This window comes from Musa acuminata, chromosome BXJ3-9 (assembly GCF_036884655.1).
Source record: "Musa acuminata AAA Group cultivar baxijiao chromosome BXJ3-9, Cavendish_Baxijiao_AAA, whole genome shotgun sequence".
In the NCBI taxonomy this organism is placed as follows: domain Eukaryota; kingdom Viridiplantae; phylum Streptophyta; class Magnoliopsida; order Zingiberales; family Musaceae; genus Musa; species Musa acuminata.
In genome coordinates this window covers 2,186,659-2,208,158 of record NC_088357.1, presented here as the reverse complement: position 1 = coordinate 2,208,158, position 21,500 = coordinate 2,186,659, and the positions used below count along the sequence as shown (strand labels likewise).

The window sequence follows — 21,500 nt, the reverse complement described above, 5'->3', positions numbered from 1 at the left end:
AAACACTAAAACGCGCGGTCAGGTCACCTCCCTTTCAAGAGGAGAAGCTTGCGGTCAGCTGCCCTACCTTCCCCGAGAGCCATCCACCGCCGTTCGATGCCAAATGAGTGGCTGGATCTTGCGCTTTCCAAGATTATAGGACGTTGGCGAACGTGGTCATCGGCCGGCAACTAATTAAACTATTGATATCGGAGATAGGGAGAAGGGCTCATGATTTCGTCGGCGAAGACGATAGAAAGATTGCCTCTTTGTCCCCTCTTTGTCTTAAGGCGCCTTCCGCATAGGTTTGTCCGTCTCTGAACTCGGCGCTCTCGAGAGCTTTTCTCTTCTTCTTCTTCTTCTTATATCCTTTTCTTTGGAGGAACACTTTCTGAAGATATGATTCCCAAAAGATTTGGTTTTGGAGCAGCCGTGGTTGGAATTAATGCCTTTGACTTCTATCTTTATCTTCAAAATTCCAATTTTTTAGTATTTAGGCAGTTTGTTCTCCCCGCTTAGCGCAAATTCCTCTATTTTGCTTGTTGATATTAAAGCATTAATCTTTTTTTTTTCATATTTCTTTGCTTCCTTTTAGTATGCAAAGACCTAATAATGAATTTTTGACAAAGATGGAGTTTTGTAGTGACTCCTTAATGTTTGTTCTTTGCTATCGATAGTATCTGTTGTTTCAGGTGTGTTCAGGTTAGTAGCTTTCCTGTTTTGTCTCAGAAGAGGGGATCGTCTGGGGCTATCCGGAGCTATATGTCGCAAAGTGTGGACAACTCTGAGATAGGCTCTAAGGTTAGGACAGGAGTAGTCCTTCCAGCAACAGATGATCACATTGAAGAAGCAATCGAGGCGATTAAAACTGAGCAAGTTATTGCGGTGCCGACTGATACACTTTATGGATTTGCATGTGATGCCTGGTAAGCGGGCTGGCCTTTTTCTTTGAGCTTCAGATGCTTTATTATTCTTGGCATCTTAACTCTTCATTTGCTTAATATTCATGGGACATTCTAGTTTTCAATTTTCTTCTGGTTGAATGCCGAACTGATACTCAAACTGACAATTCAGCTTCATTTTAGTATGCATGAAGTTCAATAGGTTCCCCCTTTGTAGGGAAAGAAGGAATAAGACAGAAATGCTGAGAAAATAGAAAAGAAATGCTACAATTGGTATTCGTAATCTACTGCAGTGAGTAAGCAGAGAGGAGGGAAAAATATGATAATAAAGGATATTGCTGGTTCACAAAAAGTATGATTAGTTTTGGAAAAATTGAAGCTATAGAAAGAAAATGATGAATTGAAGAAACAAGATGATAAGATGAACAAAATTGTTCTTTGTTGATCATGTCTACTTCCTTTAGTCAATATCGAAGCAAACTGTTGCCAAGAAATATCTAGGAATTGGGTTTCATGGCAAGGGTACAAGGTTTTCATAAAGCAGGTGGTACAGATTTTGGTACCGATGTGAGAAATAATTCACCCACTTAATCTTCAAGATTGGTGTTGGAGTTGTCTGTTGAGCATAACCATCAAAATGGAGGGATGAAAAGCTTATACTTAGCAGAGAATGAACTATTGCAGTTAATAATAGAGAATAGGTGAATTTGCAGAATTTGTTACTTGTTATTGTTGCTTTTGCAGCCACAGTTGCTGCTTTTACATTTACGATTTACTTGGTTGGAGAATTTTCTAGTGGTATGCAAATTTTCAAAATTTTCTGTTATATCACATGCCTTAATACATTGTCCTGGGAACATTATTTTGGACTTTAAAAGTGCATTTTTGTCAGCTCTGCAGATGCAGTAAATAAAATTTATGAGATTAAAGGACGGAAGCAGACAAGTCCTCTAGCAATTTCTGTTGCTGGTGTATCAGATATATCTCGCTTTGCCACCGTTGATCACTTGCCTCATGGTTTGCTTGACAGCCTCCTTCCTGGTCCTGTGACTGTTGTTCTGAGGCGAGGTCTGGCTAATTTTACATATAAGTACAGAACATCATATGATTTTACATATAAGTAACAGTCAGATTCAATTTTCAGGCGATTCTAGCATATTGGACAAATCTCTCAATCCAGGTTTAGATAGCATTGGAGTTCGTGTGCCTGATTTCAACTTTATTCGAGCCGTTGCTCGTGGTTCTGGAAGTGCACTGGCTCTAACAAGTGCTAATCTTAGTGGACAGCCCAGTAGCGTCAGTATCAAGGATTTTGAAAACCTTTGGCAATATTGTGCATATGTTTATGATGGTGGAGTGCTTCCTTCTGGCCGTGCTGGTTCAACAGTGGTTGATTTGATAAAGCCAGGACTATTCAAAATTCTAAGACCTGGAAGGTAATTCTTTCAAATTTAATAAGTAATTATCATCAGATTCAACTATGCCAATTAGGAAGATCAGCTAAGTTTTGCACTACATGCATAGTTTGTGTGCAACATAACAATTATATGCACATTGCACAACATAGTTGCTAGGTTCTACCAGCAGAGAGTTCACATGCTATGGATGTTTCATTATGTGTATGAAGGTATGCAATACCGTACCATACCGGTGTTTCGAAGTTGGCTCGATATGGTACAGTACCGGTGTACCGAGTGGTACACTAGGGCGTACCGAGCGGTACACCCTGATGTACCAAATAATTTTATATATTTTCTTCATACTGTAGCGGTACTGGGCGGTCCATGTACCGGTATGCCATCGGATCGGTATGTACCGTCTATACCAGGCGGTACCATTCGGTACTGCATACCATGGTTTGTATTACATACATATTGGTTGCTGTCGGTGTATTTCTGTATATGCTTGCATGAAGTTATATATGTATGCATGTAGAGAGATAGATGGGTGTTATTAGTAAGGTTTTGGAGGATCAGTGATCTCAGTTGAGATAGGGATTGGTTGAGTCTGATATCTAAACCCATGATTTAGGCTAATTGGCCAGACTCGACTAGAATTAACTGAAAGGCAACCAGAGTTGAGAAACACCTATCAGGTCTGGCCAGGTAGCGGCTTTTACAACTCAAGGCTGTTATTCATAGAAATAATGGTTGTGTTAGCATTTTAGAAGTACATTCTATAAATTACTTGATTGACATGGTCTTCATTTATTCTGTTTGTCTTTGTTTACAGTGCAAGACAAGAAACAACAGCGATTCTTGAGAAATTTGGTCTAGAAGAGGTTCCTTGAGAACATGGGAGTTCATGAAACTATTCTTTTAAACAGCTTACTCTTATACAACTTCTCATGTTTGAGATACATCAGTTACAAAGACCCAGTGCGGATGGGGCTTACCCTGAATCATTTACATAAGATTGAATTTACATTTTACCCTTTTCGGGCATTCAGTGTTCCACATCAAGCAACAATAGTTCCCGTGGACCGTCTTTGTTATGTAGCTGCTGATTGCAAGGGATAAAGCTGCAAGATCTTTTCAGTTAACCTGCTGTTGCAATGGAATTCTAGCTATGTTATTGTCAACATTCTTGGAGCTGCAAGCGCTGTTACTACTGCTTTAAATACCCTTTTTATCTGTGATATTAGTGATTGCTTCTCAATGAACTGAGCGTTGCAGCAGCTTCCTGCAAATCTGTTAATAGTATTATCATCTGTTAAGCACAGAAATATACATGCATGGTGTTTGACAGTGCGAAGAGAAACAAGCATGGTGGTTGTGATCCTTAAGACAGCTCCTATTCATGCTTGTGGGGTTCTGTGGCTTGTGGTTCCATGTGGGAACACTTGTTTCTTTTGTCATCATGAGCTGCTGCTTCCTCCACCATTAGTTAACACCGTCGAACGATTACTCGAACCATTTGTTTTGCCTGATGAACTTTCATTTCGATCCAATAAAAAAAAGGAAAGTAAAACAGAATGATACAAACAATTTGATTTGCTTCGTTGGGCTCACAAACAATGCTACAAACCAATATTCTATGTGATTGTAACATGAACATGAACAGTAAGATTTGCAGTGTTGCTGCCAAAAAGTAAAATTACCAGAGAAAGAAGAAAAAGATAATTATTCACATTTTTTTGTTATTGAATATATTTAAAGAACTTATATCCATATAATCTCGTGCTTATTAAGAACTCAGGTATTTGTGTCTCAACAGATCTTAATTGGGGGCAACTCCGGATTTGACGCTGAAGAAAAGATTGAATTCAATAAGTAAAACCTTATTTCCATATCTGAACATAGATTTTTCACACCATTCATATTATTGCATGCGATTCCCATATCCCAACATAGATCTTTTGCGTGTAATTTTCCGAATCCAAATACGTATCACTCACATCGCCAAGTAGCCGCCACTGCCTTATGCGTGTATTCTATTTTTGCCCGACACAGTGACATACCCACAAGCGTACCACACGAGGCACGTACCCACACGCCACACCCAACCACCGCCACGCCGCCGTTTACTCGATCGCCCTCCTCCCCAAACGTTGCGTTCCCAATCACGAAGCTCTTCTCTCGATTTGATCTCTCTTCCCTGGCGTCTCCCTTCGACAACGATTCGTAGAGTCTGGTATTCGCTCTCGAATTGTTCCGGAGAAGAGGAACCATGGAGGACGCGATCTGCGGGCATTGCTAGAGATTTCTCCTCCTCCTCCTCCTCCTCCTCTTTGTATGGGAGAAGGGAAGGGAAGAAGACATGGAGGTGGATTGGTTTCGGACGCAACAGGGTTCAGGAGTCCGGCGAGGCCGGCGGAGGAAGAGGGCGTATCGGGTCGGCGGTGGCATGTTGCGGACACCCGGTGCGTCTTGGATTTGTTCCGTCCCCTTCCCGGTGGTTTGGATTTACGTGCTTCGAGTATTTATGTCTCTTTTCGTCGGTTTCTTTTCTTGGCTATGCGTGTGGCTGCGTGGCTTTCGTAAGTTGTGGACAGAACGATCGAGTCTTTGACGATGACGATTACTTGTGGCTTTCTTTCAAGTTGTGGTCGTGCTTTGATCCTGTCATATGAGAAATATGAATAAAAAGGCAATTTTGGGAGGGCCGCTTTTTTAGTGGAGCGTCGGAGCAATTTCGCTGTCGGAGAAAGATTTGATTCTTCTTAATTCAAGATGATTGATTTCAATAGCAGGAGTTTGTCAGAGTACTTATGCGAAATCTCTGCAGGTGCAGGTTGTCAAGTAGTTCTTCTTCGATGTGTTTCGTTCTTAAGGTTACCTGAAGATTCTGTGTTGCTTCATCTACGTGAAGTTCGTACCACGGCTGATACTTTGAATCATTCATCACCATCATCGTCCAAACTTGATTCCTTTTTCCACCAGGATCTTTTTTGCTCTCTTAATTGAGGTCCCCCTTCATATGGCTTCTTCTTCCCCATTGTTTCGGGTTTGCTAAGCATAGAGTTCACCGATGATAGCCATATGGGCCTTTTCTGTTGACGAGACATGTCTACGCACAGAAGCACAGCTAAATTCGTTTGTGTTTTTGTTGTAGTCTTTCCTTAACTTGAGAGTTCTGCTATTGATTGGATGAATTGCTGTTAGTTATCCCTACCGAAGAACCAATAACTACTCCCAGCAAAGCTTTTGCAGCAGCTGAGTCCCTTTCCGCGTCTAAGCTAAATAATTCCACATATTTTTCAGATACCGCGACTAAGCTAAATAGTTCAAGCATCAATGACCGATTCTGTATTGATGTTTGTATTTTGCATCGAAGTCGCCTTGAGACTAAATCTTTTTCATAATTTGGTTCATGTTCTGAATCTCCAATGCCTGTCGTAAGCTATTCAGAGCTGTCTGAGGACAGCGATTAATGTTTACATTTGTTTGAACTTATATTTGGCTAGTAGTCATCTTCAATTAGTTTTAATTTATTTTCAGGATGCGGTTATCTAAAGGGCCAAAGGAATGATTTTGGCGTAGAATATGGTTCTGATTGCAGCAGTAGCTTTCGAAAAGAAGAAAGTTCTGTAAGTGTCACTCTTCCTTCTTAATCTAATATTGCTTCGATGAGCTGCATATGCGCTGGAACAAGAATGCCTTTTGCAAGAGGATCTGCATATCTTCATGCATTTAACATGCAAAGAGTTTTAAAGAAAAAAAAAGGATATTTTACTTTTTTTAAGGTTAATTTTGAAATATCCAGATAGCTGTAATGGATGTCATAGTGGTTTAATAAAAAAGCATGATGTTTTTTTTTCAGCAATATTTGATGTTATCTCAAGTTTTCTTGATGGATGCTGTAAAAATCTCTCATTACTTGTACTGGAGACTTGATATCAGATCCAATCATCTCACGCCCAAAACAAAAGCCCTTAACTTGAGAACAAAAAAGAGAGGATCTTTCTTCTCTGTCTGATTTGTGTGTTTGGACACGTGTTCAACTTGTGACGCCTATATTATTTGTTAAAACATTCTGATGGTTCTGATTTGCTCTTCAGTCAGGCCAAGGCTCATATAATACCAGTGTAAAACCAAGAGAGAGACCCATGGATAAAGAGATACCAAGAGAAGCAGAAATAAGGTGGTCGTCGCCTAGTGTAATTGCAAAATTAATGGGTCTTGACGAACAGCCACCTGTACAAGTAGCCCATAAACGAAAGAAGACAATAAATGGTTATTTTCAAGATATACCATCTACAGGCTTGCAAGAGAAGTACCTAACCAGGGAGGAATGTTTGCCTCGGATGAGCATGGCTGAGCACCAAGAATTTAAGGATGTCTATGAAGTCATTCAAAGACCGAAAGTTGAGAGGGACAGGACAAAAACAGATAGCAGTGCATTGCCAAGTTTAAAACAACGCAAGCTTAATGCAAGCAAACAATGGAAAAGTGATGTAAGCTTTCTTGGCCAAAATTTATTGGATGCAGTGCATCTTCCAAGTGACGAATCACTTCGAATTTCTGAAAAATTTACCAGTGAGTTGGGGAACCAAGACTGCACTGAGCATAATTTTCTAAATGTCTTCCAGGAACCCGATTTCTTGTTCAGAAAGTATTTCCATGATTCAAAGCGGCTTGCACCCTCTCATTTAACAAGCAAGAAAACAATTTTCAAATCATCAAATGGTGCTAAGACAGAAAGTGGTGAAGTATATCGTTCATTGAAGAAGAAGACGGACAGGTTTGTTCATATGCAAAATGGTGTCTTTAGCTCTTTTCGGATACCCATTGCTGGTAAGGCTAGTCGATTTCTCAAGGTTCAGAATGATTCTCTTTCACATAAGTTAGCACGGTTTGCCAGCAACAATTACCAGTGCATCCATCCTAATCATATTGTTCCTTTGAAGCATAACATTGATAAATCCCGTGTAAGTGTTCATTTAAGAACCCCTGAGAATTTGAAGTTTTCTCACATAAGACCATCCGCTCAAACTGGGTTTCGAGAGGCCAACATTGGAAGAAGGGATTGGCTGAACTTTTCCCATAACTCGGAAGCTTTTCATTGCAAGAATAAAGGTTCCAGAGAACTAGATAGAGAGATTACAGAACTGAGAGAGTCTGTAAGCAGCAGTAAGATGAGCATACCAGTTGTGGAGTATAACAGATTCTCCAGGGAAGACAGCTCTTGCAATATCTCTGACATGAAGAGTTTCTGCAGCCCTGAAGGATCATCCAACCATTTTAATAACTGGAATAGCATATGTTTTGCCTTAGCTCCTTCAACTGAATTTATAAGAAGTGAAGCTAGAAAAAACTTCTCTGGGAACTGGAAGATGGCTGGTAACTCTAAGGAGACAGTAGACTGTGGTAAATGCTCAAGTGTTTTGGCTGAAATGCTTGCTTTATCTGATGTGGTAGGACAAAATTCAGTGTCCAGTTCATCGAAGGTTCATAATGTTTCAGTTGAGAAATCAACTAGACCTGATATGCGAGCATCAGGGGGTTCTCCTTTGAGTATTAGCAATAGTGACAGTTGGGAAGATGGATTCTTAACAAATCTACCAAACCCTGCATCTGTTCCCGCTTCATCAACAACTTATGGAAGTCAAAATCTAAGTAGCATGAATCGATTTTGTGATGAACATTTTTGTACACCTAATGATGTGCTGAAATTGAGACCTAAAAAATCCGATCAGAGAGGAAGTTCTTCACTCGTAGGTTTTAAAAGCAGTAATAACCAGCTTTACTCTAATTTGAGCGGGAAGGAAAACAACCTGTCTTCACAGGAAATTCACTTGAACCAAGACAGGACAAGGAAAGGTGTGCTTGCAAAAACGGCTGGTGAAGGAAATTTTAAACCTCTTTCTATTCCCAATTATATGGATGTGGATATGATGATGATAAATAATGAGGAGCTACCTCAGTTGTCAATGGCCAGTAAAGCTGTAAAGGATCCTAAAGTGTCCAACAGTAATCTGCTGAAGGTTTGTGTCAACTTTACTTCAGAATTTACAGAGTATGTGTAGCAGTACATCATAAATAAGAGGATATCGTTTGAATCCTCTCTTCACCTATTTGTTTCTTTGTTTACTACTATTATCATTCATTTATAATGATCTTGCTTCCAACTTCCATGCATCCTGTGGTCATTGTAAATCTCACAGATCCTCTTTTGTGTCGAATATAAATTACTTTAATTTATTTTATCATAATTAAATTACTAATTTTCTTCTATCATACTGTTTACCATAACCTCTTACACCAGTGTTATAATGCATTTGCTATGGTATTATCTGAGTATAATAGCAGCCTAAACTGACCCCATTACTTGTAGAAAAATGCCTCATTATATTCAAGTATATACCTGAAAGGGTTTGTGGACCATACACTACAAGCATCCAGCTTTTTTTATCTTTTGATGTGATATGAAAAAATTGTAAATGATTTTGTATTTCTTTAACAGAGAGTGAGAACCTATATAGAGAATCTAGATTATATACTTGGGTTCCACCATCACTAGGATCCAAACTAAAAAGCACAGATAAACTTTTCATTATTCTCATTGCTGTTAATCATAGCATCAGAAAGCTGAGGCATGGTCTGATATAAACCTACACTGTGTATAAGGGTATGCCTGCACACCATCATGGAAGGGACCACTGTCCTGACAGTGTGTCATCATATAGCTGAAACTTGACAAAAACTTTTTAAAGCACGTTAATTCTTTCCAAAATTCAGACCATTGTTTGAGTGTAGGAACAAATGAGATTCTCGGATACGTATGTGAATATTACCTTATGCAATGTCATTTAGAACAAATGTAGGAGAAACACAAGGTTCTTCTTTCATAATTTTTTGTTTGCCTTGAAGCTTACTTCTCGGCTTTTGTTAATTGTGGAGCCCTTCAGTTTCTTGTCATCTTTTTATTTTTATTTGTACGAAAGGTATCTAAATCATTTTCAATTGCAACTTGAAGCTCAAGATGGATCACTTTTATAACGTATTTCTGTTCTTGCAGGAAACATCATTCAGTCATCTTCAGGTAGATCGTGAACAGCTCACTTCTGTAAGAATTACAAAGGCTTTGCAACCATGTGCTGTTTCTGAACTCGAGCTTCCATTGAGAGTAAATGGTTCAGGATGTTCTGAAAGCCTAACTGGAGATCTTGGTAAGTGTAAGAAGTCATAGTATGTTCTTCATCTCTCGTCGTATTCCATTTGCCTCTTAATATGTACATAAATGACTTTCTTATTGCAGAGCTCCATTCAAAAACTTTAACCTCCAAGCTAGGAGATCAATGTGCTGAGGCATCAGAAGTTCTTACTTCAAGTAATGACGATGACAGAGAAGTGTGTGAATTCTTTCAACAGGCTGGTCATCTAGAAGAGGAATTTATGGATGAAGAGGAGAGGGAGTACACCTACCTACTCGACATACTTATCTTTTCTGGTGTTCACAGTGCCAAGCAAGACAGTCTTCGTTATGCATGTTACTTACCAGAATATCCAGTGAACCCAAACTTATTTGAAAAGCTCGAAAAGAAGTACGGTAAGCTGGTTGCATGGTCACGGTCGGAAAGGAAGTTGATGTTTGATCTGTCAAACTCAATCGTGGCTGAGATCCTTGCTCCATGTATGGATCTGCATCCATGGGTTAATTCTACGGGAAGGATCGGACCCATGTGGGGTTCTGAGGGGCTTGTTGAGAAAACTTGGCAGATGTTGGTGAAAAAACGTATCGAGCTTGGTGCAGGTAACGCAGAAAAGAAAGTTCTGGATACAAAATGGTTTAATTTAGGAGGCAACATCGATGAGATAGGAAGGGAGATTGAGAGGACGCTGAAGGAGGAACTCTTGGAAGAACTTGTTGAAGAGTTCATCATAGGTTAGGCTCCTCTGGCTGGAGGAAGCATGTGCTTCTGTGAGGCTATGCTTCAGCTTAACATGTCAATCGCCACCAAGCTTCAGCTGATTTTTGAACCATCGGCAAGTGCGACGGTTACTCCTAAGAGATCAACAATCAGAACCGAGGCATTTATAACTAGAGGGCTTTCAACAATATGCAGTAAGAACTCCAATGACAATGGTCTTTGATTGGATTGCCACAAAATTTCGATATTATGTCAGTGGTGAGTAATGAGTAATTTCGCTGGTCATTTACTCTTTTGGTGAAATCACATTAAACTGGTCCAAATCATCAAAAGGCTGTGCCGATGGTCAAGTAGACATTCTTGTGGTCTTGGCTTTGAGTTTGTGCATCTCATACCAGAGCAAAGAAATACAGATAGGAACACTAGGAGTTTTGCAATATTTTAGCAGGATAATGAGGGTGAGTCATTTGTTAGGTGGAAGTCAGCTACCTTGAGGCAATAAAGTTTTTTTTGTTTTGTTTGATTGTTGGGCTTGCAGCTCAGAAATTATTTCCTTTTTTCGGGGGGATATAGAACACGTTTGAAGGGTGTATTTTCGTTTGTGGGGTAATTTTGTCTGTGACTATATTGTTTTTGCACATTACAATAAAGGATTTAGCAGTCAATTTCCAGGATTCATTCTTCAATGAAACAACTAAAGCATGTTTCGAGAATCTTTCAACAATTCTGAGGATCAATATTGTTGTTATTTTGTTATCGACTGCAGACAGCCTCAGATCTGTTTTCTCATCTTTTCCTGGTCTGCTAAGATTCTGAAAATAGAACTTGATTACTAATTTACAGCCAATAATGTTAACACAATTTCCAACCTTTTAATGTTGTTTTACCATTTGATGAATACCTGAGTTTGGTTGATGGAGAATTGATGGAAAGGTTCTCAAAATTTGCATTAATTGTTGATCAACATGAACTGCAACTGACCCTAGACAATGAAAATTTTCTTTTTTCTTTTTTTGAGGAAATGGTGCCTAATTGTTCCATCTTGTTATAGTAAAGATTGGAAAATTGAAACAATCCTAAGGGGGATGCAAGCTTGTAGCCTAACCAAGTCTTCTCCATGGTACAATTGCATCATGTTTTTACCCTGTTTCTGAAGTAGCTACTGCAGGATCCTCATTACACAACTGTTAGGCCTTGACTGACTTTAATGTTCCTGATGCCTCTTAGATTCTTACTAGTGTTTTGTCGGGCACATCTACTTCTGTTGAAGTGCACTTACTGGAAGCTTGTTGTAGTTTATCTTATGAGGAATAAAGTGGTTTGTTAATTACATTATCAGTGCAAGAGTGGAAGCTACTATGCTCTTTAATTTGCCTGCTGGAATCTTTAGTTATCATGAAGTTTCATCAGCATAGAATTCTCAAATTTCTAGTTTTTATATATCAGGATAACTATGATTCATCAGGTTGGTAATATAATAATCCATGGGGCCAACTGTTTGGCAATTAGCAATGACCTGCTGTTCCAGTGAAAACCATTGCTGTACCAGAAGAAATTGACTTCCTCCTCTAAATGTGTTGTGGTTATATGAACTCAAGCTGATCTTTATTCTTTATCTGAGTGGGGATGTTGATCCTTTGCCACGAGTTGGTTTTGGGAAAAAAAGAGGTGTTGAATCTCTATCCCAACAATCAAATAAATTAATGCTACTTTCTGCTGGTGAGAGAGATTTCTGCCAGCTTCAGTATTGTGGCTTAGTGCTCAATGATTGCATGTGCTGAGAGGATGATATGGTAATGAAGTCAAAGTCTGAGAAACAAGATTGAGATCGCTGGAAATGCTAAGAGCCTAAGATCAATAGCTAAAGATTTATCAAAAGCAAAAGCTTTTCTTTGGAGATCGACTTCTTTGATCAGAACAGGTTTTTTTTTGCATAGATATAAGAAAGCAGAGATATAAACCTGAGAACTCTTGTACTCCATGCATGGAAGCAGAACTGGTTTCATGGAATTATTTGAGACGAGAATCCAGTATTGGGCCACAAAAGGGGAAGAGAAAGAAGCATCTGATTCTATAGTTAGTGGATCAGAGCTTTGAGATGATGGTGATAAGAAAGGCGGCCGCTTTCTTTATGCATCTCCATCGTGAGTTCTCCTTCCCTAATCATCCACCAGTCTGCTGCCTTGCAGATGTGAGAACCAATGCAGGATTGCTCCTAAACACATTACCGTCTCTGTTCAACTGAATTGGATCTGTGATATCATTCTGAGATCCTTCGAATATGTTCTCCCTGACCAGAATTCCACTAGGAAAAAGTGAATCAGGTGTCGTGAAGCTTTTCTTAAGGTGGCAGGAAAGAATCCATTCAGATTTCTGGGAGAACAGTACTCTGGTGATTAGGGAGCTCAGGTAACTCATATTCTGCACAATAATGACCATGGTTCAGCTGCAAAGTGCCATGACAGCAGCAGTAGCAGAGATGAAATCATGGAAGAGGATGATGATGCCCTCATTCCACCACAGTAGACAAGCTCGATCGCCGAGAATGTATATTACACCAAAATGAGTACATAGGTAGGTGGAGGCAGTACAAGCTCTCTGTATTCTTGTTTTGCCTTTAGATTGTGGTGTATGATGGAGGAAGTCAGTGTTCACGTGAATCGAGGGCTCAGATCATGTGAAGGATCCCACAGTTCATGTTATTACAGCATTGCAACAACAAGTTAAATCTTGCCAGCTTGCTTTTGAGATGTTTCTCTGAGTTGAGTCTGGTAAATGGTCCAAAGAGCATTAAATTGAACTTACACAGACGAGTGTTGCCACCCAAAGTTTTCTTTGAGGACGTCTGCAAGCTCTTTGTAGCACTGCTGAAACTTGTGGGCTTCAATAATGGATTAACCGTAGGGGAATGCAGAGATTACAGATAACTAAATCTTCCCACCTTCTATATATCCATGCTTATAAGTACATCAAACCATCTCTCTCTCTCTCTCTCTCTCGTATCTTCCTTCTCTAGTTACTGACTGTACCATGGCTTCTTTGCTGTTCAAGGAAAAGAGAGGAGCTAACTTCTCCTGCGTCTCCCCGGCATCAGCAGCTATATGCACAAGCATAGATCGGCGGTCCATGGTACAGCCGAGCACCGGCAGAGCCATCGACCGCCACACGCCTCATCTGAGAGATCCGCGACGAGTTAAGGCGACTGTTAACTCCATGTCTCAGACCCCCACCAAGCCAAAAACCTGCAACCAGAAGAACGGGAAGAGCTTGGAAAGACCAAGTGATGCGTTCGGTGTGCCAGGCTCTACTCGGTATCTACTGGATGATGAAGCCGATGATGCCTACTTCAATACCATGTTGCCTGATCTGGAACCTGTCCCTCCTCTTATATCCTTGGGGCCACCTTCTCTACGAGCTCTGATGAGAGAAGAACAGAGAAGACCGAGGCCATCTTCTGCTGCCAGAAGGCAAGACCAGGTTCTGAACTCATGCAACTTCCTTTACTCTACCGTTCCGCTTAACTTGCTGGAGGTCAAACGTAAATTTAGCATGTCTGCTGCTTAGGTTGTGGTGTTGAGGGTGTCTTTGCACTGCAAGGGCTGCGAAGGGAAGGTCAGGAAGCATATTTCGAGGATGGAAGGTGAGACTCTTAGCGTGACGCTCCTAAGTGACCAACACCAACATAGTTTAGCTCTTCTGTGATAATTCGAGTGTGTTGTATTCATCAGAAGAAAGAAATGTGATGATGGTGGTGGTTGTTCTTGGCCAGGGGTGACATCGTACGACATAGACTTCGCGACGAAGAAGGTGACGGTGGTCGGGGACGTGACGCCACTGGGAGTTCTGAGTAGCATCTCTAAGGTGAAGCATGCACAATTCTGGCCATCGCCACCCCGCGCACCGGCTTCCCTGTGACGAGAAAGGCTGTAAAAAGGAGAATGTAGTGTCTGTAAAAAAGAAGAGAAGATATGTAGCGTGCATCTTCTCGGATGTTTGGTGTAGAGCATGATGAACCCGTGCGATGGTGGTGCGTCTGGCAAAGAAAGGGATGATAGACTTGATTCATCTCCGTGTCATTTTGGTCATCATGAATCCCATCTGTTCCTTATCCACTAGAGAAAAAGAGAAAACTTGTTGGTCTGCCTGATCACTATAACCAGCATGCATTTAATCTCAAGCTTCATATCCTTGTCTGGAACTCTGAGATATCACAAATCTGTAGTACTTCCGGTAATGTGGCCATCACCTTCATCCCCTACTTCTAATGGCCGATAACTGTGACGAACTAGTGTTTGGAGATGCTTTCTTGCAGGTGAAGCCGTCGAGGCAAGAAACGGGAATTTTGGCTTGTACTCGATGCATTTAAGAAAGCAATAATGGCTGGTGGTACAATGATACGATTCCATCAGCAGCATTCAATTATTTCAGCATGGTACTTGGCGCATCATGTGGCATACTTACCGAATAGCTTCCGAGCATCGGAATCCCAAGTAGCCAACTTGTTTCTTTCTTCTAGAGACACCACAATCCGAAATTTAAATTTCGAACATGTTGCTAATGTCTTCTGTGGGTAATTCTCAGTGAAGCGGAGAGATGTCAGATTGATGCTGTTTTGACATATTAATCTGATCACTCCGTGGGGTTCTGTTCGACACACAAAAAGAAAGGAGGTAGTACAGCAAGAAATAATGGTTGGAAATGGGGTTGATAAGATTGAAGTCTTTGAGATCCACCAGCTCTTCTGGCTGAGTCAGGTTGTACAGCAGTTGCCGACACTTGGAAATGCCACTCGAGCAACGTAGCCATTCAAGTGCGGCTATTCGGCCACATGAAAGGAAGCAGAAATAGAACTGTTTGGTCATGAGATGATGTAGCAGCACTGTGGGCATTGCATTCTGCATGACACTGTTTCACAGCAACTTCTCTCTGTAACACATTGCTGGACGACAGTGCTTTCAGCTTTATTCACGCACTAAACGGTTCGTTTTCTCAAAGGAGTACTGTATTTGCTGTTCTGGAGGTAAAGTCTATAGTCTGCAATTGAAAGAAGATACTTTTTTTATTTTAAACAATTATAAAAAACTTCTTAAATAAATCAGGGCGAAGAATGACCAAGAAGATTGATTGTACATACCGTCTTCGAATTGCCGGCATGAATTGAGGTATCAAGGAAGCAATCACAATCAATAATATCACCGTTCCTCACTTGTTCATGAACTGGAAGCTTAAGCTCAATAGTGAAGCAGAGTCCTGTGGGTCTTAGTAGTATCTCCTACTCAGAAAATCTTATTAATACATCCATCAAATCCCTTATAAATAAATCAATATGCAATACAAGTTTGTTTTGAATTGACAAAGACAGTTGAAAGTTTAGGCGCTTGCCATGCTTGGTGGTGGATGTCAAGGCAGCCTCGGTGATCCTCTTCAAACCGAAGTGCATCTCTTCGTGTTCATCTTCAAGTCATGAAGAGCCCATAGACAAGTGAATCATTGGACAGGCCAACGATAAGGTGACTGGGGTTCACTTGGAAGCACGAGGAAACAGCGAACAGCAGCTATCCAACATTCTCAACAGAGTGAGACGAGAAAATACTATAAGTGCCACACTGGCATAACATTGACATTGACAATGAAGCACCAGGACATTAACATATTTCACTTGTCAAGAACATAGCTCGTATTTCAGATGGAAACTCAATGTTTGCAAGTTCAGAACTCTCTAAAATGTAGTCTCTAGTGGATAAACTAATAAAACCACAGCTGGAAAAGAAGAGCTTGGTTTAGGAGAGACCCTATCTTCGTCTAAGCTTTGATTGCATACTTCCTAGTTGGGAAGTACATCTCTTTCTTCTTCTGTCGTTCTGTCTTCAAGGACTCCTGCATCCAGAATGAACCAACATTTCCGTCAATACATACCAGCAAGATGGAAGAACAGATTTATATTGTAGCCATCAAATTATTGATTATGAAAATGTTCTATCATGGAATGTCACGCTATTATCTAGAGAATCATCTATATTAGCATTACAGAAACATAAAAGTGTGGCATATATATCCAATGTAATTATATATGTATGACATGAGATAAATGCAATATTCGTGAAATTACTAGTGAAACGCCGAGTCAATGAATGACTACAAAAGAGTTTGAATACAACTTGTTCTTTTGCATTTTAGAACCTACAATATCTGCTGTAAATTTAACGATAAAACCAGCATGTCCACAGATCTCCATTTTACTACTTAACTGAGCTTATGGTTCAAGGGAAGTAAGGCACTATAAGAGGTTATCCAAAAAATATCTTTTTGGTCATCGAACTTGCTAATCCTAGAAAAACAATCTCACAATAAGCAGCAGAATAGATAAGCCCTCCATTCTTTATAGAGTCTCTAACCGTTCTTGCTTCGGCCTCATAAAGTCTCACTTTTAAATTAGCTCTTTATTACAAACGTCAAGATAATATATTAAAAGGAAAACAATGTATAATGCGCAAAAAACTTTTAGTCATCCGACTTTCTATTGCTAGAAAGTCAATCTCCTCAACAAGCAGCAGAAGAGGTATGATGCCCTGGTCACCCTATTATTTTACACAGCATCTCACTGTTCTTGGTTGGGCCGCAAAAGTGACTTGCAGGTATCAGCCAGACCTAGTTACTTCTCAAGACCAAAAGAAAGATCCTCTTTACAAACACTTGGATTTGAAACCAACATATTACTCTGGAAAAGACACATTCTAGGAAAGGCAACCACTGTACCCAAATGGACATGACTCTCTTTAGCAGTCACATAACGTTATGAATGTACATGTTATCCCAACATCTTTCTCGATTCTCATGTATTGGAACACGTGGCTCCCCTCAACATCAAGATTTGGATGCAACATCCATGTGGAATCTCACTTATTGCTACCCTCACTATGGTGTGACCAATAACAATGGCAATAATACATTTAAAAATTCATCATCGAAGTAAAATATACACATCATACAAATTAACACAATGGCAGAGCAGACACATGGTATTAGTCTCCGAATTCTGAAAAAACAGATTTTGATACACTTCCATATTAAGTTTGTTGTACTTTGAGTCCAGATTAAGCTAGGTTTGAGTTACATCAGGTTTTGTTCTGGTCTATTCTTTGTCCTTTTCAAGAAACCTATGTTCTACCATCATCCTAAGTCCTGATATAGCCATAATTCGAAGCCACATATGGGAATAAAAAAGGATAAGCCATTTGCTCTGTTCAGCCAGCATGAGACCCAACAAGCAAAAGAGAAAAGAATTCAAATATATCGAATGGAAGGAGAGGGGAGTGGGGAAACTTAAATGGAAATAAATAAGCTACAGTTGCTCATCCCGTTTTATCTGGTTGTCTCAAGAGTTAAAAATGGAGCCCATGCCTCTTATTAAATTAGCCTCTTGTAAACAAAAAGGACAATCACCAAAGCTTAAATCACTCTTACTTCCACTTTTTCCCAACACAAATTACCCACATTTTCAAACACCATACATTCTAATGGAAATTGGTAAAAGAACAAATGCAACTACTCATCGAAACACAAAACCATACACACACCATAAGCAGCAAGCTTGTAAACTCATGGGATGGACTATCGGTAAACGTTGCACACACTGGAGCACCACGTTTGAACCCACATTACCAATTATACAGAAGCAAACAATAAAGAGCGGATGCTAATATGCATATCAGCCATATCAACAAGCAAAACAATGCCTATCTCCCAAAGAAATCATGTAGCTAGCTTTAAAAAGAAGGGTTTTCCTTTGAAACAAGCATTACCTGATGCTTGGTAAGGCGGCGGCGGATGGCGCGAGTCTTCTTGGGCCGGAGGTCCAGCGGGATGTGCTTCTTCTTCTTGTATACCTCCCTCAGCGCCGCCTTCTGCTTCTGTGAGTTGACCGTCAGCACCCGCGCGATCGACAGCCTCACCACCTTACTGCAAGACAAGAGCCGGCAGAGTGAGCGCCCAGGGATGACATGGATCGAAGGAGGCGATGGGGATAGGGTACATCTTGGAGAGCTTGTTGGGGGCACCGCCGGTGACCTTGGCGACGCGGAGGAGGCTGAGCTCGTTCTTGAGGTCCTTGAGCTGGTTATGAAGCTCCGTCCTCGACTTCCCCCGGAGCTCGTGGACCTTAATCCTCGCTGCGACGGAGAATCGGCAGTGAGATCCGACGGCAATCCAACCTTTAAAGGGAAACACTTCTTACCCATTGGGAACGGATGTCTTCTTCCTGTGACTCTCCGACCTCGAACGCAGGTGGCGGCGGGCGGCACTCAGCGAAGGCCGGACGGGAGATGCTTCTTTTAAAACCCTAGATGGTCATAATGGGCTTATCGGGCCCCCGTTTGGGCGTTACAAGCCTACGGTATCTTATCCCAATTATTCATTCAAACAACGCAAAGACCATATAACTACTATGGTTGACTTGTCAAGAGAGATATTTCAGGAATTATAATAAATAGAAGATGAAATATAAAAAAGTAAATCCACCTCTCAAGAAAAATTCAAAAATAGAGGGGTTTTTTAAATTGAAAATTCATTATTTAGATTATAACAAAATATAATTACCATATCGATGTCTTTGGTGTACTTTTCCAATGATGATAGAGATCTCTCTTATTTGTACATGGTGTGTGGAAGCAGCTGATAGTAAAGAGATCCCAGCGGAAACATCCTTTTTCCTCCACCCTTTTTCCAAGAAACAACAGAAGAAAATTCCTACCAAGGATTTATTGCAGGATCTCATTCGCCCATTGTTCTTGCTTTCAGCTAAATCTTTAAGTGGACTTATCAGAGTCAACTTTTCAAGCTGAGGTTGTGGACCGCAACCTTCGGAATCCGTTCCAGGAAATGGCTGCTGCCGCTGCAGCTGATTGTGAACTGATCTGAGGTTGATGTGAGTTGACAAGATTGTCGAAGCAACGTAAGTTTTCACCGTTAACATAATTACGATCTAATGTTATAATTATTGAATCTCGAATTTTGATGATGAAATTAAATTATAATATATATGATGAAAATATATATTATACTTGAGGATTATTATATTCGAATAAATATATTAATGTTGGAGACGATTACACATTTTTCTCTATCCTTACGGAATCATATCGTATTGAATCTGAAAAACATACCACGTCAAGATATTGAGATGTATACAGGTGTCAACTAATATGGTATATTGGTAAGTGTTGAGATGTATATGATATCAAGATATCATATTGAATCTGATAAATAAGGGTTGATCACATAATGTTAGGTGTCGGCTATGTGGTATATAGGTATCAGCTACGTGATGCAAGGGTGTCAACTACATGGCAAGTAGGTATCAACCGTATCATTATTCTCTCATGAGATGTGTACATTGAATGTTATTGATACATGGATCAATCATACTTAGTTTAGATCCACATGTTCAAAAGGTCTGATATGTACTGGGATGCTTATCTCGTAATTGACCCACACGAAGATCATGATCAGTTGATTTCTTGATATGGTCCATTTGATGACCAAGTCAGTAACCGATAAAGATAAAATAATTTTAATAAATAATAATTAACCCTAATTATAATGCTTCTTATAGTCGATTAACGAGGAAGAATATTAAACTCGCCTTGATAACGATGTTTTTAGTTGTGCTTGGAGAAGAATATTTTCTCAATTAATATATTAACAATGTATCACCCAAATCGAATCCAAACCGTTACCAAAATGGTCAAATATACGGTCAACGTTTTTTGCTCGGCAGGTTGATCGAGTGTTTGACTAATTCCACTTGACTGAGTCCCGAGCTAGCGTGAGTTTGCACGGACCTATAGAAAGCTGCTTCCGAGGCTGTCGTGACATACCCAATCCAAATCCGAGACTGTCACCGTCACCGTCACCTCATATGGTCACTCATTGCATCATAGATCAAGTGTTTTAAGATTGAAAAATATATAAATGATTAAAAACAACCGAACCGATTGATCCGACCAGAAAATTACCGATATTAATCATAATATCCTTTGTTTTAAATATATTTGTTTTTTTTTCTTTCTCAAGGTGATATATATATATATATATATATATATATATATATATATATATATATATGAAAACAGTGTTTTCTCAAAGTATATGTTATTAGATCCATTTTTTCATGACCTCTTTTACTCTTTTATTAACTCCCTTCTTTTTCTTTTTTATTTCAAATAAGTAAAGGTAAATTAAACCTTTATTGGTCCACAATATGACCTTTGCAAGTCATTACCGAAGATGGACACAATAATTTCTTTTCATAGAATTGAGTAATTCTTTCTCTCACAACAGTCAGATTAGCCGTCTGATTACATTCCTTTCAGATATCCAACCTTTTTTGTTTAATTTCTTCGTTATTTTTTTTATAATCTTATTATAATTTTTTATCACATTATAACATTTTAGTCATAAAAAATTATCAATTTTGTTGTATAAAACAGATGCATTTCATGACTATATTTTTATTATAATTTTTAAAAATATATATATTTTTTTAGGATGAATTATTAAAATAAAATTATTACCTTTAAACATTTTTCATAGAGCATCGTTACTTTGAAAATTTTGATGATCTTTTCATAAATAATCACTTTACCCCTCACTCTAGTCGGACTTACTATTATCTCTGTCCTATAATATCGTCTTGCACTATGCTTGTCCACTACTACTGTCTCCGAGGACTTATGTTGCCTCTTATCCTCTTTGTCTCGTCGGAACCATCGTTTTAAATTCTCGAACGAGGAAACAAGGGGCATCATCACTTCCATGAACTTTATTGACCTCGTCGGATCGATCGTACTCAACCATCCTCCAAGGAAAAAAGAAAAAAGGAAGCCTTGCTGACCCTATCCTTATGCTCCTCGTTCGTAGCTCTTGCACGAGGAAGAAGATGACATGAGAGATGTCGTTGCCTTCTCAAACCTCGCTAACCCCCATTAAACTCATCATTGCCTTTGTGCCCTCTTTTTTCGTGTGCAAGGGTCATGGTGCACGAGAGCTATTGACCTAGGGTGTATGAGTACGATAAAGATAAAAGTAAAATAATTTTTAAATGTAACGAGGGATAATCTACTGGAAATATTTAAAGGTAGGACCTTCCATTGGAATTTCCTCCCTTGTTTTTGTTATTTATATATGTAATAAATATATTGATACGATATTTTAACATTTTATATCCAATGTAAGATCCGATTTATTGATGTCATGGTTAAACCAATAAACAAGCGATCCATATGGTCAAACCGACGACTATGTTCCTA

General features: G+C 39.6%; 4 protein-coding genes across 9 annotated transcripts; 3 read left to right on the top strand and 1 right to left on the bottom strand.

Annotated features, from left to right (window-relative positions):
* Positions 1-137: 137 nt before the first annotated feature.
* Positions 138-3,814, top strand: LOC135648297 (uncharacterized). Of its 3 annotated transcripts, none has more exons than XM_065165826.1 (5): positions 138-284; positions 672-905; positions 1,774-1,949; positions 2,026-2,317; positions 3,114-3,814. In XM_065165826.1, exons 1-5 carry the CDS (start codon positions 211-213, stop codon positions 3,169-3,171), a joined length of 834 nt encoding a protein of 277 aa, XP_065021898.1. In that variant the 5' UTR covers positions 138-210; the 3' UTR covers positions 3,172-3,814. The 3 variants fall into 3 exon arrangements, with proteins under 3 accessions (XP_065021898.1, XP_065021899.1, XP_065021897.1); XM_065165827.1 differs by having other exon boundaries at positions 167-284; positions 709-905; XM_065165825.1 differs by having other exon boundaries at positions 180-284; positions 657-905.
* Positions 3,815-4,179: 365 nt separating this feature from the next.
* Positions 4,180-10,872, top strand: LOC135581291 (uncharacterized). Of its 3 annotated transcripts, none has more exons than XM_065168911.1 (5): positions 4,180-4,743; positions 5,822-5,910; positions 6,382-8,307; positions 9,342-9,492; positions 9,582-10,872. In XM_065168911.1, exons 1-5 carry the CDS (start codon positions 4,641-4,643, stop codon positions 10,211-10,213), a joined length of 2,901 nt encoding a protein of 966 aa, XP_065024983.1. In that variant the 5' UTR covers positions 4,180-4,640; the 3' UTR covers positions 10,214-10,872. The 3 variants fall into 3 exon arrangements, with proteins under 3 accessions (XP_065024983.1, XP_065024985.1, XP_065024984.1); XM_065168913.1 differs by having other exon boundaries at positions 4,636-5,108; XM_065168912.1 differs by having other exon boundaries at positions 4,636-5,114.
* Positions 10,873-13,021: 2,149 nt separating this feature from the next.
* On the top strand, positions 13,022-14,350 carry LOC103996824 (protein SODIUM POTASSIUM ROOT DEFECTIVE 2). 2 transcript variants are annotated; one of them, XM_065166081.1, is made up of 4 exons: positions 13,022-13,158; positions 13,246-13,671; positions 13,759-13,834; positions 13,964-14,350. In XM_065166081.1, the coding sequence occupies exons 2-4, from the start codon at positions 13,321-13,323 to the stop codon at positions 14,107-14,109; spliced, it is 573 nt and encodes a 190-aa protein (XP_065022153.1). In that variant the 5' UTR covers positions 13,022-13,158; positions 13,246-13,320; the 3' UTR covers positions 14,110-14,350. The 2 variants fall into 2 exon arrangements, with proteins under 2 accessions (XP_065022153.1, XP_065022152.1); XM_065166080.1 differs by lacking the exon at positions 13,022-13,158 and having other exon boundaries at positions 13,165-13,671.
* A 1,434-nt stretch (positions 14,351-15,784) lies between these two features.
* On the bottom strand, positions 15,785-18,566 carry LOC103996823 (large ribosomal subunit protein uL29). The gene is made up of 4 exons (XM_009417837.3): positions 18,428-18,566; positions 18,227-18,362; positions 17,997-18,153; positions 15,785-16,071 (listed from the first exon to the last, which is right to left on the bottom strand). The coding sequence occupies exons 1-4, from the start codon at positions 18,429-18,431 to the stop codon at positions 15,997-15,999; spliced, it is 372 nt and encodes a 123-aa protein (XP_009416112.1). The 5' UTR covers positions 18,432-18,566; the 3' UTR covers positions 15,785-15,996.
* Positions 18,567-21,500: the final 2,934 nt, after the last annotated feature.